Source organism: Haliotis rubra, unplaced genomic scaffold, assembly GCF_003918875.1.
Source record: "Haliotis rubra isolate DU_JTF1 unplaced genomic scaffold, ASM391887v1 Scf541, whole genome shotgun sequence".
NCBI lineage: Eukaryota > Metazoa > Mollusca > Gastropoda > Lepetellida > Haliotidae > Haliotis > Haliotis rubra.
The window spans coordinates 365,018-381,346 of record NW_025767237.1 but is presented as its reverse complement, the minus strand read 5'-3'; the positions used below and the strand labels follow the sequence as shown (position 1 = coordinate 381,346).

Below are 16,329 nucleotides of genomic sequence, written 5' to 3'. Positions count from 1 at the left end.
TTGTTGTATAGAGTTGAGTTACTTAGCCAGAATCCGACCTGTGAAGATTTGGGTTAGAATTGGTTCAGCAACTCATGCTTGTTGTAAAAGGTGGCTAACGGGATTGGGTTGTCAGGCTCACTGACTTGGTCGACACATGTCATCGTATCCCAATCGCAAAGATCAATGCTCATGCTGTTGATCACTGGATTATCTGGTCCAGACTCAATTATTTACAGACCAGAGCCATAAAACTGGAATATTGCTGAGTGTGGCGTAAAACTAAACTCTGTCACACAAACACGCGCGTGCGCACACACACACACACACACAGTTCAGCCCCGAGAGACAGTGAGGTAGCCTTGTGGGTAAAGCGTTCACTCGTCAAGCCGAAAACCTTGGTCACTGGATTATCTGGTCGAGACTGGATTATTTACAGACCATGGACATGAAACTGGTATATTGCTGAGTGTAGCTTTAAACAACAAACCAACCAATGCCAGAATCCTGTGATAGTTGCTGGAGACCTGGTTAGGCTGTCTCACAATCCCTGAACCACATTATTTCCCCTACCACCTAGCACTCCCTGCAAGGATAACGCCTTAAATGAAGCAAGTGTAGATTTCCTCAGGTTCAGGTTTGTTTGTTACTATTAAAATTATATATATTCAGAGACTAAGCATTTGTCTAGAGACCTGGTATGATTTGGTTTCTGGTTTTGTCAAATCTTGACACATGCTCATGGGTTTTTCCACAGTGGTAACCTTCCTGGACCTGCACCACGTGAGACTATTGTTGTATACCGATAACTGAAATACTCCCACATCAAGCTGACACACCAGGATATAACTGAAATACTGCTACATCAAGCTGACACACTGTGATTTAACATAAAAACTGCTCAATGTGTCACTGCGATGTATGTTTTAAGCTTGAAATGGCGTTTAAAGAGAAGCATTTGTAATCCTCTAAGGCATTCCATGAAAACTGTTTTGTCCTCTTCTTGGAATATCCTATCCAGACACTACAAAGGGAGATAAACCATTCAAAACTCCATCACTGCTTCAACATTGAAGTTTTAATTTGGGTCACAGTTGGCAACACCCCTATTTTCTCAGTGGACTGATCCACAAATGAAGTGCACCTCCTTCAAGGTTCTCTCTATACTTCCGGGGCATTTGTGAATGGCAGGTCTAAGGGTTGCCTATGATGGTTGAAAAGTATGTGTGGTTATAAGATTTATACCATATTTGTGTGATTTATTACATGCCCTTTACTGCGGTCTGATATTATTCCCAAATGCCTGCACCTGTGCTTCTGGATGGAAACATGGAATGTCTTCGTTATTTTTCCTTTCATTCATCCGACAACCTAAAAGCATTTTCATTTATGTTGAAGACATTTTCATTAAAACTATTTACCATCACACGACACATTTCAAAGACTTTTAAAGAATGCTTTACCAGGCTGTTGACCAATTACATAGCTTTTTACATTCAGATTTCAAAGAATTTTCTTTTAATGTTTCAATAACTGGGAGTAAATGATGATGGCTTCTGCAAAAGGTAGTTAATTTGGTCAGGTCTGTGTGTTTGATGCTGGTGAAAGCTTCTCCCTTGTTACCAGGTTATCTCTCTCATCAACAACACCAGACTGCTGCGAGCAGTGGGGAGTGGCCAATATGGCCGATGTGATGAGTTTTTATTACAAGATTCTCCCACGTCGTTACTGCTAGTTATTACCTAATATTTTATATTCTGCAGCTAACACCAAAGTTTGAGTGACAATGGAGCCTACATATGCCAGCCTGGCTATGGTGGGCAAATATCAGGAAAGAATTTCTCTCAATTAGAAATAATGACCTGTCTGTTTCTCTCTCTGTTGGGTTTAAGGTTGAAGAATCTCTGTAGGATTAAACCTTCTTCCTCCAAGGTTTCAGGATAGACACTAAGTAATGCAATATTCCATAGAATCATCACTAGGATTAATGATAGAATCTTTCACTAAGGATTTAGAACAGACACTCTGTAATACTATATGCCACAGAATCTATCTAAGATGATGACAGAATCTTCTCTAAACTTTGAAAACACACCCTTGAAGGCCGAGATTCTCCATTGGATTAGACTAAAGCTTAGTCTCTGAATATGTATAATATTGATAGTAAAAAATAAACCCATCTAAATTGAAAAGGAGCCCCAGTCAGATGGGAAATTACGATGTAAACTGGACTTAGTTCATTTAGGGCGTTAGTATTACAGGGAGAGCTAGGCAGTAGAGAAAAGAATGTGGTTCTGGGACTGTGAGACAGACTACCATTGGGTTTGAAGATGAGTCTATTTCAACAGTTCTAGGACAGACACTCGGTAAGGCTATCGACTTGAGAATCTCTTCAGGATTAAACACAATATCTTGAAGATTCTGCAGTGCAAAAGGATGGAGTCTGATCAAGCTTCTCACTGCCATGAAAGGCTTGAGGTCATTCTGCTTGAAGCTCCTTCCAACATGAGTTGCAAGTAAATAAATAGAGCCCTGATTATGAATAATACACCCCTTTCATGTCCAGTTGTGACCCAGGCTTAGACCAGACTTCAACCAGAGTCAGATGTGCCAAGGTAGGGGAGGGTTCAGCACCAGATACGAGGGACTTTCTCAACAGTTTTGGAGTGTCTTTATTTCCGGAGTCAGTTCCATGTGAACTAGTCCAGTCATCAGTATCATCATGACAGGTGGTTGTTGTCAGGACGTGTCACTTATAGATCTCTGTCTTTTCAAGGAATCCATATCTGAAGATGAAGCTGAGAACTGTGTCATCACAAACAGGGAATCTGGGATACAAAACACTTGAAGCACTATCACTCCTGCCAATATATGTATATCTTCAAGTGCAGATCTAGTCACTTATGATAGTCATCATGCTTTCAGTAATGTACAGCTGTTTGGACATTGTGACTGGGTTGTGATCGGCTTGTGTTATCAACACTCACTCACTCACTCACTCACAGTACAGTGATATCTTATGGTCATTGAACATTTGTGCAGTGCTTAAGTAACATTATAAAATGGGAAAGAAGTGAGTTTGAAGTTTGCTTTGGTATATGTTTTGAGGAGTAATTTGTTTTCTGATGAAAATATCGCCCAGTCTTTTATTCAATTATTGGCTCATTAAGAATACCACATTAGCCATGCTATACTGTAGAGTAGTGTCAGACAAAATACCATTCTTGTTTTCATTGGAGATTTTCAAATGAAACCCATGAGTTTATTCAGCAAACTCCCAGCCAGTTACAGATGCACTAAATTGGATTACAGCCCAAGTAAACACTTCTCCTGCATGGCAGGTGCTTGGGCCATACTCATTCCTACAGAGGGGTGCAGGGTGGCCAGCTGAACCTTAGTGCCTTCTAGATAACCAAAATCCAGGTGAAATATGTTAGTGGTTCAGTCCTGACTCAAAAACATTTCTTGTATGTAACAAGAAATCACACCATAATTTGGGCAAGTAAAACTCAGAACTATTTGTGTTTGAGTCTCGCCACCAAATATAGATATGTATGTATGTTTGCCCTTGCTGTAGGTCACAGGGACCCAGTGAGTATTTGTTGACGTAATTCCATAGCTGTAAAGCTACATAATATACAGAGAGTCTAGGATTGCTGAAGTAATCCTCTGTAATGATATAATTTACATTCTCCCTAAACCAATATTATACTGAGGAATGAGTGCATGAGTTTGGTTCAATGCGGCGTGGAACAGTACTCCAGTTATACCACAACGTGTCTGTTTATTGGGGGAGCAACACCCAAAGTAACGCAGTTCTCTGATGTTTATCACTTTGGTAAAAGCCACCAACAGAGATATGGTGCTGACAAACATAGAGACATAATAGGGGAAAGTCTGGATTGAAAACTACCCCAGGGATCCTTCTATGTACAACAAGCTGCAGTATCTTCGAATCATCACCCACAAGTCACAATAGTGCATTCATTGCATGTACTAGTTTGAAGAAAATATGTTCTGAAATTAAGTGAGTCAGGATTTATTGTACCGTTCCGGTAACATTTTGGGGTATACAAAGAATAGAACCTGCATGTTGGGCTACATCTGCTGGGCCACCTAACCAGCCTTAATACTGTAGTATAGTATGACCAGAAATTATTGAGAATTTTAGGAATATGTTTAATTGGATTTCTAGTATAAACAACCTTGACCAGCTATCAAGTGCTTGGTTTCATTCAAGAGAGACAACTGCGTTAATCCTTTTCATTAGTTTGTGAAGAGTTATCCCCCTTTGTTTACTTTGACATTTTCAGTGATCCTCAGTATGGATGATTTAGAGAAGAGGAAGTTGATTTTAGAGTATTATAACAAGGACATCAGATCAGCTAAAGTGATTTCAAGTAGAACAGGCATCTTTTTGTCCACTGTTTATCGTGTTTTGAAAAATATTGCAAATGGATATGGCATTGAGCACCAGATGGCGCAGGTAGGCCCAGAAAATTGACTGTAGGTGACAGGAGGCGGCTTGGTATTTTTGTTTCTAAAAACAAACAAAGGAGTTTAGAAAACTTAAGGCTGGATATGATTGAAAGAGGAACTGTGGCTGTCTGTAAGGAGACAATTAGAACTGAGCTGCATGCAATGGGTTGGCAGAAAAGTCGAGGAATTCCATCCCCGATCATGAAACCTGAACAAAAGGAGCAAAGGTTGAACTGGTGCTTACAGCATAGAAATTTTAACTGGGACAATGTGATTTTCTCAGATGAAAGTTCTGTGTGGCTGTTTCCTAATACACTGAAATTCTGGACCAAACAAACTGAAAAACCTTTGTATCAGCACCCAAGGTACAGTCCGAAATTTAACGTGTGGGGTGGCATATCTGTGTTAGGGGCAACGCCCCTCTGTGTATTTGAAGGGAATATGAACAGTGAGCGCTACACAGATATTCTCGAGGGACATTTACTTCCATCTGCTCACGTGTTCTATGGACATTTTTGGATTTTCCAGCAGGACACGACCCAAAACATTGTCCAAAGCATTCACAGGCCTGGTTTCGGACCCAAAATATGACATTATTAGATTGGCCAAGCTATTGCCCTGACCTAAATCCAATAGAAAATGTTTGGGGACTTATGAAGGAAAGTGTCAATAAGAAAAATCTGACAAATATTGCTGAAATGAAAGAAGAGGTGGTCCGATATTGGGACAGCATGGACCACGACTTTCTAACTTCTTTGATCAGTAGTATGCCCCGCCTCATTGCAGCCTGCATTGCTGCCTATGGTGACTTGACAAAATACTAACTGTTCACCTTGAATCTGGAGTTATGTTCTGCTAATATTCACATTTAATACGTGAGTAATGAGTGAAATTTTTTAAAGATATTACAATCTTTAAATTCTCAATAATTTCTGGTTGTACTGTATATATGTACCATATATTATATGTGAGATAACACACGTATCTTCCATTCCAGGTGACATTATGTGCCAAATTTTCTCAGACTATTTCTCTCTATGTTTCAGGCCTGTGCCCCAAGATATGTTTATCTTTCGAAAGATTATAACAAGAGGGAGCCTGTTGGAACATGTTACATTTCAAAACCCTCCACAACACGAACAGAGGAGTTCTCACCATGCAGAAGAGGTAATATGCATAGTTATAACCAACGTGGAATATGACTGGTTATAAACTACATGTGTGCTACAAGTATTTATAACCTAAATTTATGTTGGGAAAGGGTTTGTCTCAAACACTGAACATGTGTTTTTGAACATAGATCAGCCATTGTGAAACTTTTTTCCATAATGTTCCCCAGTATGTCATGCTGAATTCATTAAATGTAAAATACTGCTTTGATTTTAAATACAAAATAGTTTTGAGACAATCCCTGCTCATATGTGGCTGCATTATCAAAGAAGTGATGACAGCGTATAGCAATTTCAGATATTTCTGTAAAAAATATTTTTCAAATTTAGTGAAACTCCCAGTTAGGCAGTGGTGGGGTTTTCTCTTCTATAATTCACATGTTTTCTGTTTATTCCTGACTCTGTCACCCGAGTGCCATCACTTGCTTGTTACTGCTTACATAATTATTACATGCATATAATATATTGATAATGTGTATTTTATTGAATAATGTGTCATTTTTGGCAAGTTTTGTTACTATAGAAATTCACATTTCTCTTTAATTGATCATATTCTAATTGTTAAAATAAAAGTCTTTTGAAACATAAAATGGTGCAATTAGATTGATTTATGTCTCAATATCGTACAAATTGTACAGGTTAACAATTAGAATATGACAGTATTGGGACATAATTATAATATCACATGGTTTCATGAGGTTTATATATTTGGAAGCAAGAACTAGAAAACTTTATTAAATGTTTCAAAATATTTCTTGACATTGATCTCAAGGTTATGATTGTTGTTCAGATGTAGTAGTCAATCATGAACAGTGTGATATTGTAGTTGGTCTACTATCATTGTGAGGCAAGAACCATTGTCTTACATAAGAATCACATTTTCATGGTTCTGCATTGTTTCATAGCATTCCATAACCAAGGATGTTTATTTTAGGAAATCTTTTTTCCATATTATCATAAATTCTTGCTTTTGTGTATACTGGCAGGAAGTCATGTGATCCTACATGTGACAGTATGTTACCCTGTATGTTACTCTGTCTTATAATGAGGCATTCGTCCCCCAGGACTGGGAAGGGTGACTGGACTTAGAATACAGACATGGCAATGTCAGAACTAACATCCACAAAGATTCAAGTGCACGTGTTCTGTTCTATTTGAGGGAAATATTCAGTAGGTCTGGGATGAAATGACTAGAGTAGGCAAAAGTAAATTGCTAGTAAAATTTATGATGTCAAATATCACTTTTTTGGCCTGAGTGTCATTTCACAATGGACGTTAGTTGTTAATGGCCACTTTTAAAGTGATGTTTGTATGGCAATTTTTACTACATTTTAGAACTAGGTTGCATAATTATGTCAAGTTTAACCTTTTGTCTCTTATAGACCATACATTGATTCAAATTTCCAAATCTCATCCCAGTGGAATTTCTGGAGATGAAGGGCTGTAATGATTGACAAACATGTAGTATGATTCCGGCTCAATGAGATTCCGGATCAGAACATTACCCCAGCAAGCAATACTTGACCATGACCTGAATAGATTGGAAGGTCAGGGTCAGTGACTTTGTTGAGGTCACTGATGTTGCTCATTATATCAATCACTGGATTGTGTGGTCCAGAATTGCCTGTTTACATGCCACCATCATAGAGCAGGGGTACTGCTCAGTCTGGCATGAAACTAGAAACAAAGGCCTGAAATGTTATCTGCCATTTCTGAATACCCAGTGAACAGAACACTTGCACTTTAATCATGGTGTAAAGTAATTAGAAGATAAACATGTGGGTCCCCTGCCCGGTTCCGCCTGTGTATCCTGGTGGTCAGCCATTACACATCTTCTGCAGCCAGCAACACCAGCAACCCATGCACACATTATACAGTAGAAGGGTTTTCTGGTATATATGAGGGTTGGGTTTTTTCCTAGATGTTTTCTTTACTACTATATTCCCCTTTCAGTTTTAAAATTCCCCATGGTTTGTAGAAAGTGTCTGAAATTCCTTGTTTTAAGTTTCTGTCGTCAATTGGAATTTGGATATTTTAGGAACTTTGGATGACAAATGTCACTCTGATGGACTTCTAGAACATGGAAAATGTTCATTTGAATTGATTGGCTGAAATTGAGTTTTAACATTGATTATCTTTCCTTGGCTGAACAAGGAGTACTGAAATTTTTCTGCTGGGATTTCAGACACATCAGTTAAATTCCGTTTGATAATTTTTCATAACTTTGTTGGCTTATATTTCCTTTAATTTTAACCACTCACCAAAATTTGGCCAAGTGTTTATTTGGCATGTTTGAAGTAATATTAAGTTTTACTAGAATTATAGAACTTCCCTCAATGTAGATTAGTAATTGCTTTTTATAATTGTTAATATAACATTAAAGATGCTAATTTTTTATCAGTAAGTACTGTCTAGTGGAATGAAACAAAAATATTTTATTAATTAATGTAACTTTTATCAACATTTTGCCTAGTAATACAAGTATCCAAAATGAAAGTATAACTGTAGTGTTAAAGTAAAGAACATCTGGCTTGTCCAGCTGGGTTTGGGCTTACAACAATGGCAGTTCAAAATGGTTCAAACAGATGACAGTGACCAGGCTGTGCCACCATACCCAGACAATGTGGATGGTGTTGCTGTCACCCACCTGTTGAGATCCAAACCCTGACCTGCCATGTGGTTGTAGTGTTGCTGTGTAGGGCAGTACCCGCACACCTACTTGTAGCCTTCTTGGCATCTGCTGGGATGTGGCCGTTCTTGTTCTTCTTTGCCATCTTCATGTATAAGCACAGTTTTACTTAATAGTGTTATATAATCATGTCCTATATTTGTGGAAGGATGCTGCCTCTCAACAAGTACAAGTGCTAAACATTTAAAATTACTAACTTTTTCTGATTGCACTCTTGTATTTAAAAGTACTTAAAAAAGCCAGCTAATCTCTCAAGTTAAGTGAGTTGCCAAGTCATACAGTCCAGGGCCTAGAGTTTTGAAGCTCTCTTAGCACTAAGATAGTCATAAGTTAATGTTCATGAATGGTACTTATGACTATCTTAGCGATAAGAGAGCTTCGAAAATCTAGGCCTGGATATTGTGGGTTGCTGTGGAACAACATGATGCAATCTTTGTAGTTGTTATTATATCAATTAATTTCATATTTCAAAACATAATATGTTGCAATACACAGTCAGATTCAGACATGAGGTTAAACTATGCTGAGAATAAAAGTAACCATTCTTGTTTTAAGTTGTTTTCACCATCTTTCTCGACAGTAATTCTTCTTTTCAACTCTTCTCTCAACTGGGTTTTTAGTAGTTTAATGGTATATACATTTTAGTATTCATATATTATGCAATATTCACATTCAGATTCACGAGGAGTGAATGGACCCCCTTTTTAGAAACTTTCTAAATATTTTTTCTTGTTGAAAGTGCTTAATTGATTGGTTATAGTAAGATTACAACAGTAAAACTTGCTTAACTGGCAATATTTCCTCACACAGAGAACCTGGCTAAAGTGATTTTTGATATTAAATATATCAACACAAGCTGATAATAATATAAAACTCAAAGACTTGACAAGGAACTTATAACATTTATCGACCCGTGAAGATCCGGGGTAGAATAGGTCTTCAGCAACCCATGTGCTTGCCATAAAAAGGCAACTATCTTGTCGTAAGAGGCGACTAACGGGATCGGGTGGTCAGTTTCGCTGACTTGGTTGACACATGTCATCGGTTCCCAATTGCGCAGATCGATGCTCATGCTGTTGATCACTGGATTGTCTGGTCCAGACTCGATTATTTACAGACCGCCGCCATATAGCTGGAATATTGCTGAGTGCGGCGTAAAACTAAACTCACTCACACTATAACATTTATCGATGGTTTTTATTTCAAAACACAAGGTTAAATTCTGTTTATCATTAAATATCAGGCCTTCTACTTTGAAGCTATTTATGTTACCAAGGTGCAGATGATAAAGATGAAAATAGATTTTGAATGACTTGATATTTTGATTAAATAAGTATGATATTAGATCTTCTAAATCTCTTCTTACAATCTGTTTCTTAAGTCTGTTTTATGTTCTGTATCTTTGATCAGTAACTAACGTCTGTTAAGGTCAGTAACCCCCAACTGAGATTCCCTCCTATATCATCACAGGAAATTGATGGCACTATAAGAACTCAAAATATCTGGTACTTTTTACATGTCTTTATGAAACTTGTCCACATTTAGCCTAATTCTGTTTAAAGTTCCAATGTTACCACCGAACCAACATCAACATCAAGAGTTGAACATGGAGCGAGGATGTTATTTCCTGAAAGTGAGCAGAAAATTAATACCAGCTCATTATTGGCTGCAGATTTGCTTTCATTCCTCACGTCGGTGGTGGATGTAAGCCATTGATCAGCACTGATCTGCGTTGAGGAGGACGTTGGCATCGCCTCTCACATAGCTGGGGGCAGACTTTCCCTTAAGAGTGACTCGAGACTTTAACTATCAAATCTGAAACTGTCAGTTTGTTGACAGAAATCTCATAAATGTATGGCAAAGAAATCTATATCTGATAGCTGTTGGAAGTCGTTAAGTGAGAAATATTGGAATGAGACATTGTAATAAAGTGTCAGTCAATTGGATTCTTGGCTGACAGACTTTATTCATTGTGAGACGATTCTGTGTAAATGTTTACAGCAATTAATTAACCTAATGAAAATATGGATTTATATTTAATCATTGAAATTGTTAGCCATGAAATAATTATTCTTAGTAAACTGTTTCTCCCTTAGAGTAATAATTATATATATTTATTCATTAACATGAAATATAACATTTATTAGTGAATAAAGTATATATTAGATACATGTATTTAAGACTAAATCAGGAAATAATTTCACTTTGAAATAACCTATCTTTTAATAGTTGAATCTTGTGGTGTTTTAATTCCTAAGTAATTTCTAAGAATGTTATCTGTTTTTTGTGTTATGTCTTGGCTAATATACCAAAAGACAGTGGCTAAATGTATATATGAATAATATAAGCACTGAGTATAGATTAATTTCCCATAGATTAATAAAATCTTAAAATAACACACAAAAATTATAAAGAACATTCTTTAGATACATGTTTTTAATATGTTAAAAAAGTTTCTTATTTTGTCAAATATATAACATGTAATTTGTTTGCTAAAAAGATCTTGCAGGATGACATTTTTATTATTTTGTTACCAGCACTGTAATAGCAGAGGCAGCAACCTTCCACCCCTCTCTGTGACTGACATGAGAATGGGATCCGCCGTTTCACTGCTTCACAGCTGACAAACTTGGAAACTCTTCGCAATGTGTTATGTAAACATGCAAACAACATGAATTACAATACAATCATGTGGCAGAAAAATGATGAGTTTTAAGGATAACAGCACATGATGCTTTTCGTGTAATTCAACTTGGGAGAGGGTAGGAACTGTTTTGTGACATTGCCAGTTTTACTTACATACTTATGTAGTTATTTCCAACATATTTCTTATTAACAGACAGGACTATGAAAAGTACAAAAATATCCTGTACACCAAAAGTAGTTGTTACCAAGCCAAGCTATGTTATGTTTGGGGGTGAACTGCGACCGTGACGTCATGTGAAGAGTTTCCAAGTGTGTCGTGTTTACTTTGCCTTTTTGTCGTGTGCTGCACTAACAACTCAATGATCACATGGTTTTTGCATGGGGTTTTTCTAGAGGTAGACCGGAGGTACGTAGCTGACCAATACCACAAGCAAGGATACTGCCAGTCAGGCTTCTCAGCCACCATAACTTCAGTAAGTCACTCCTGTTTCCATGGTGATGCCTCTCTCAGGTTACCATGACAACAGTTTCAACTTTTTGACTATAAATGAGAAAGGCAGGAGTTAGATTCGCCAGAAGGTGAAGTATAGGGATGCAGATGCACAATCCAGTTTCACAAACAAACTCAAACTTCATCATCAGAACATATATTTCCAATTTAGCAACTTTTGACAATGCAACAAAAACAATGCAACACAGTTAGGTTGTTGGTGACTGTTGAGCTGATTCTGGTTCCACCACAGTTCCGTGCTGTGTCATAGGGTGGGGCATGAGGCTGTTATGACATGAAATATTTATCATCTATACACTGTAGACAATATCTGTCGTATATCCCTTTATGAGATATAGATCGTATCTATCCTTGCACAGTTTGAATATGAGCTGTCAATCTGTTCCTGCTTACAACATCCACCAATTATATCCTTCATCAACCACATGTATAGTACAATGCACAATCCTCTCATAACATCAATCATCATCATCATCATCATCATCATCATCATCATCATTGTTGACATTGTCATCATCATCAGGTTTTGGGGTTGTGGAAACTGGCTTGTGCATGTATTTTCAAAGGAGTTATCGCCCCTTTAATACCTTTTTCCCTCCTCCTCTGCCGTCAGCGGTGGATCGACTTCCTGTCTCCGACCAGTTTCACAAACACGGCTATTGCCAGGCGGGACTTTCCGCCTCGCTATCAGAAGTAAGTGACAGGAAACCTGCTTTATCACAGTCTCTCCTTTTCTGTACTTTTTGTTTCTTGTCTTCATGGTATTAATACCTTCTCTTTTATTTTGTGTTGTTATTGAGACGTATCCGTCGGTAGAACTGATTTAGGTAAGCGCTTTTCTGAGTTCATACTGTGTTTGACTTTTGCTGCGTCTATCTATCATTAAGACTTCACAGCTGTAGCTTGGTAGAACCTGGTAGAAACTGCAAAGTTTTTTTCTGCTTTCACCAACTCTAGATTTGTAGGTGAATATATAGAAAATGAAGTAATCGATAAGTTGGAAAACACGAAATGACTTAATTGTGTGTAACAATGTGGCAAGAAATTACCAAGAAACATGTCTTTAAGACAATGGGTTCAGGTTGATAGATGTAGACGGGGCACAGCTGTCACAGTCAACTGAGGACTGAGGCACTGCAGTTTGCTGTGCAGAGTTACTTCCCTTGGGCATGCCAGAATCCAGTGACCATGTATTTGAATACCTGTTAGCCCCCTGTGTTTCAAGGTTTGTCGGCATTGTTTCTCATAGGTTTCCTCTTGGTGGTATATTCAGACACCTGCATCAGGTCAGTTGTTCTTCCACATCATGCTGCCACTGAGAGATACAACTGATATACTATCCTGGGTGGCGTTAAACCCAACTCACTCACTCACTCACTCACTGTTGTATCTATGTACCAAGTGATGTGGCTGACAGACAGGGTAAGGGTTAAGTTTGTTCCCTGTACAATGGGTGAAGGTTATTTCCTGTCAGGTGAAAGAGCAGAATAAAACCTCTATCACTCACTTACAATGTGATAAGTTTCAAGTGGGTACAAATTACTGAGGCCGGAAGTGTTGATTCCAGTTACTTAATGACGGGACACTGCTGCTGCAGATCGCCTTTCATGTTCCAGTTTTTGAGGAACAAACAGACATACTGGAGAATCAGGCTGCCAACTGTTTCTGGTCGTGTAGCAGCAATTGGTCTCTTAGTGGCTGCTAAACAAGCAGAATGATGTACTTTCACTAGATAACCTTTGACACCAAATTATCTCCCCCTGTCAACAAACAATAGCCTGGTCAGGCCTATCTTGTCAGTCAGTCCCTGGTCCAATCAGCAGGTTGATAAGATGTCTTTGGAATGAATGGTTGGATTTATCCAATAGGCATTGTGTACCTTGTGGTGGTGGTGTATCAATGGTATATAATGAGTTGTATACAACACAGGTGGTTAAGACAGTTTATTGTTCAATAGTAAAGTTTTGTGTATTGGTTTAGTAGGGAGTTATGCAAGAAAGACGTTTGCTTAAACTAAAACTTCTCATTAGAAGTCGTCACGCTGAAGACCTGGGTTGATTCCTCACATGGGTACAATGTGTGAAGCCCATTTTTGGTGTCCCTTGCCATGATATTGCTAGAATATATTTAAAAGGGGCGTAAAACTAAACTCACTCACTCTGATCAGTAGCTGAAGTAGTAAAACAGTTATTTATGAAGGCTACCTGGCCACAAGACACCTGTCAAACTACATGCCTGTAATGAATAGTGCATCATCCAAATCTAATACATCAGTCATAGTGCAAACTCCATCTTCCAGTGAAGCTGACTCGGACAACTAGCTTGAACGATATATCAGTTATATCCCGGTGTGTCAGCTTGATGTTGGAGCAAAGTATCAAGTCACACAGGTCATCGACTTCTGGATCATACTGAGACACATAAGCACAAATTTTATGTGACATCAAAGGATCTTATTGGGGCAAATGTAGGATTAAAACCCATGACAAGCATATCCTTGCATAGCTAAGGGAGGTAACCCTGAGCAATAAATTGATTCACCTTAGACATTTGTGCCCTTCATCCTTCAGTCAGACATTATTTACACGACATTCATCGCATTCATCATCTTGATACATTCTGTGTTGTGGTACACTGTTGTTGTGGCCTCGTCACTGGTGCCACTCCGCCGACTTTGTTTACAGTCATTACTGCTGTTGTAGGCAGGCTTATCTCAACGGGGAGTTCAGCTGTTTACCTGGGTCATTAAGCGTCTCTCTCAATTGGTAGACATTCTTCCTGTCCGTTTTCTGTGTACCTCATATAGATATCTTCGTTTGAGGAGGCAACTAAAAAGGTGTGAGATAATCTGATAAATATTCTTACTGGAATGTAACTGCTATTTTGATACACAGGCTAAAACAATACCACCTGTACTTCTCACTACATGACAAGCTCATCATTTTGTATTTCATCTGTTCTGTATCATTAAGTTTACTGTTTCTAAGATATGTAGTTTAAGAACTGGTATATTTTTCACAGTTTAGGTATGTGGTTTCACAGGTTATTTAATGAATTACCTTCAGAAAAGATATTCTTTTGTTACACCGGGAACTACAATGCATTAGGACAAAGCAGATAATGAGGCTATGGTTGTTTGCACTACAGGAAACATAAATTATTGGTTGAGTGCTGCACATATGTTGAATGAAGTCGGTGCATGGCTCCGTAATGTTACCCAGCTCCTGTCCCACATCACAGAGCTGTACCTATTGTCCTCATATGAACCATAAAAATACCTCCCGTCATCGAGTTTCAAAACTGATCTTAGCCAGAGATTGTGCCAATCAGATGATGTTTTAATCTCCGCTAATTACAGACATTTTGCTGATCACATTTCTATCAAGCCTATGATTAGACATGCTGGCTTGTCAGTGCATAAAAAAGTTGCAAATTACAAAAACTGTTCAACCCCGTCATTGGCTCATACCGTAAATCACAGAGAGCATCAATCTGGGGTTTTGTATGGAAGCAGCTGACAGGTTTACCTGGGATAGGGAGCCGTACACTGAAGGGTTACTTTGTTCAGTATCAGGCTGCTATGTTAGGTGCTGTCTTCCCACAACCTGCAGGTCTTGATGAGGCCGAACAGGACCAGCAACTGTTATCTGTTTCACGAATATTGAAACATGCCCGATATTTTACTATACAGATTCTAAAGATACTTTATCATCTAAGTGCTCCCACAAAAGGCTCTTTGCTTTGTTTTTCCTTTGAATTTTTTTGGAAAGTGAATCTAGATTGTGTGTTTTCATTGAAAAACATATTGATCATATGTCTTGATTTCAAGATGATAAATATTGCGTTGGCATTGTAATTTTTAATTGGAAATATTGTGGACAAGTTGAAGGTCTGTCTTGCACTGTGTCAATTCATCAGCGGAAGTCATATTCACCTGGGTATTGTAAGAAGGAAAAGACAAAAGTGAATTTTTGTGTTATGAAGAGGAAAGAATCATTTGTGAGACCTAGCCATTATTTTTGTTTAAGATGTGATCTACATTTTGTATATAAAATAATGTTTGTAAATTTTTGTTTGTGTAAATTTTCTTTTGAACATTTTTGGGGTTTCTTGTTTATTCATGGTGAGAGGTTTTTCACCAAATATATAATAGTAAGTAGTAATTGTATTCAAATAACCCTTGAATGTATCATGTTCACCACCTTACACCTGGCATGTGGACCACAGAACCTACACAAGGAAATACATCAGCCTGGCCTCAGCATGGAAGAAAAGGGTGAAATAGATAAGAAAATTGAAAGAAAAAGGCAGGGGGAATAAAACAGAAGTGTTTTGTGAGGAAAGTTGTAAGGAGAGACAATTCTGATTGAGTTGTGTGAGTGGTGGTGTATACGTGCCGTATATCCCACTCTTGATCCATGAGAAACAAAGGGCTTGCAGTGACAGTGCTGGTTAATTGGCCATGTGTCAGGGAGTAATCCAATACAGACAGTATATCTATCTGGTGTCCACTGGTGTATAAAGAAGCTTACTGTATCTCATTGGTTGAGACACATGCTGATAGCTGCGTCATATCACACAATGTACTACCTCGTGCTGGCCGATAACGTATCTATATTGCCCCTGCACCAACATGGCGCTGTTGGAATGGACCTCCTTCCAGCCATGAAGAATATTGAACCAGGGATGAAAAGTACTGGAAGTAGACCTGTAGGAAACATTTCAGATGAAGTTTTGGAAAATGGTTATTCCTTTGGTCTTTCAGAAAATCTCAGGAAGCACCTGACGTTGAATTGTAAGTTTGGAGGATGTGGAACCACCCAGAAACAACTGCTGACATAGAGGAATAAAATTCC

At 38.2% G+C, this 16,329-nt stretch overlaps 1 protein-coding gene across 1 annotated transcript in view; it reads left to right on the top strand.

Annotated features, from left to right (window-relative positions):
- Positions 1-16,329, top strand: part of LOC124253472 (integrin alpha pat-2-like) — a 111,405-nt gene that overhangs the window by 42,725 nt on the left and 52,351 nt on the right. Inside the window, exon 4 of the mRNA XM_046687257.1 lies at positions 5,505-5,625. Coding sequence (XP_046543213.1) covers positions 5,505-5,625 — 121 coding nt within the window. The remainder of the gene's footprint in view (positions 1-5,504; positions 5,626-16,329) is intronic.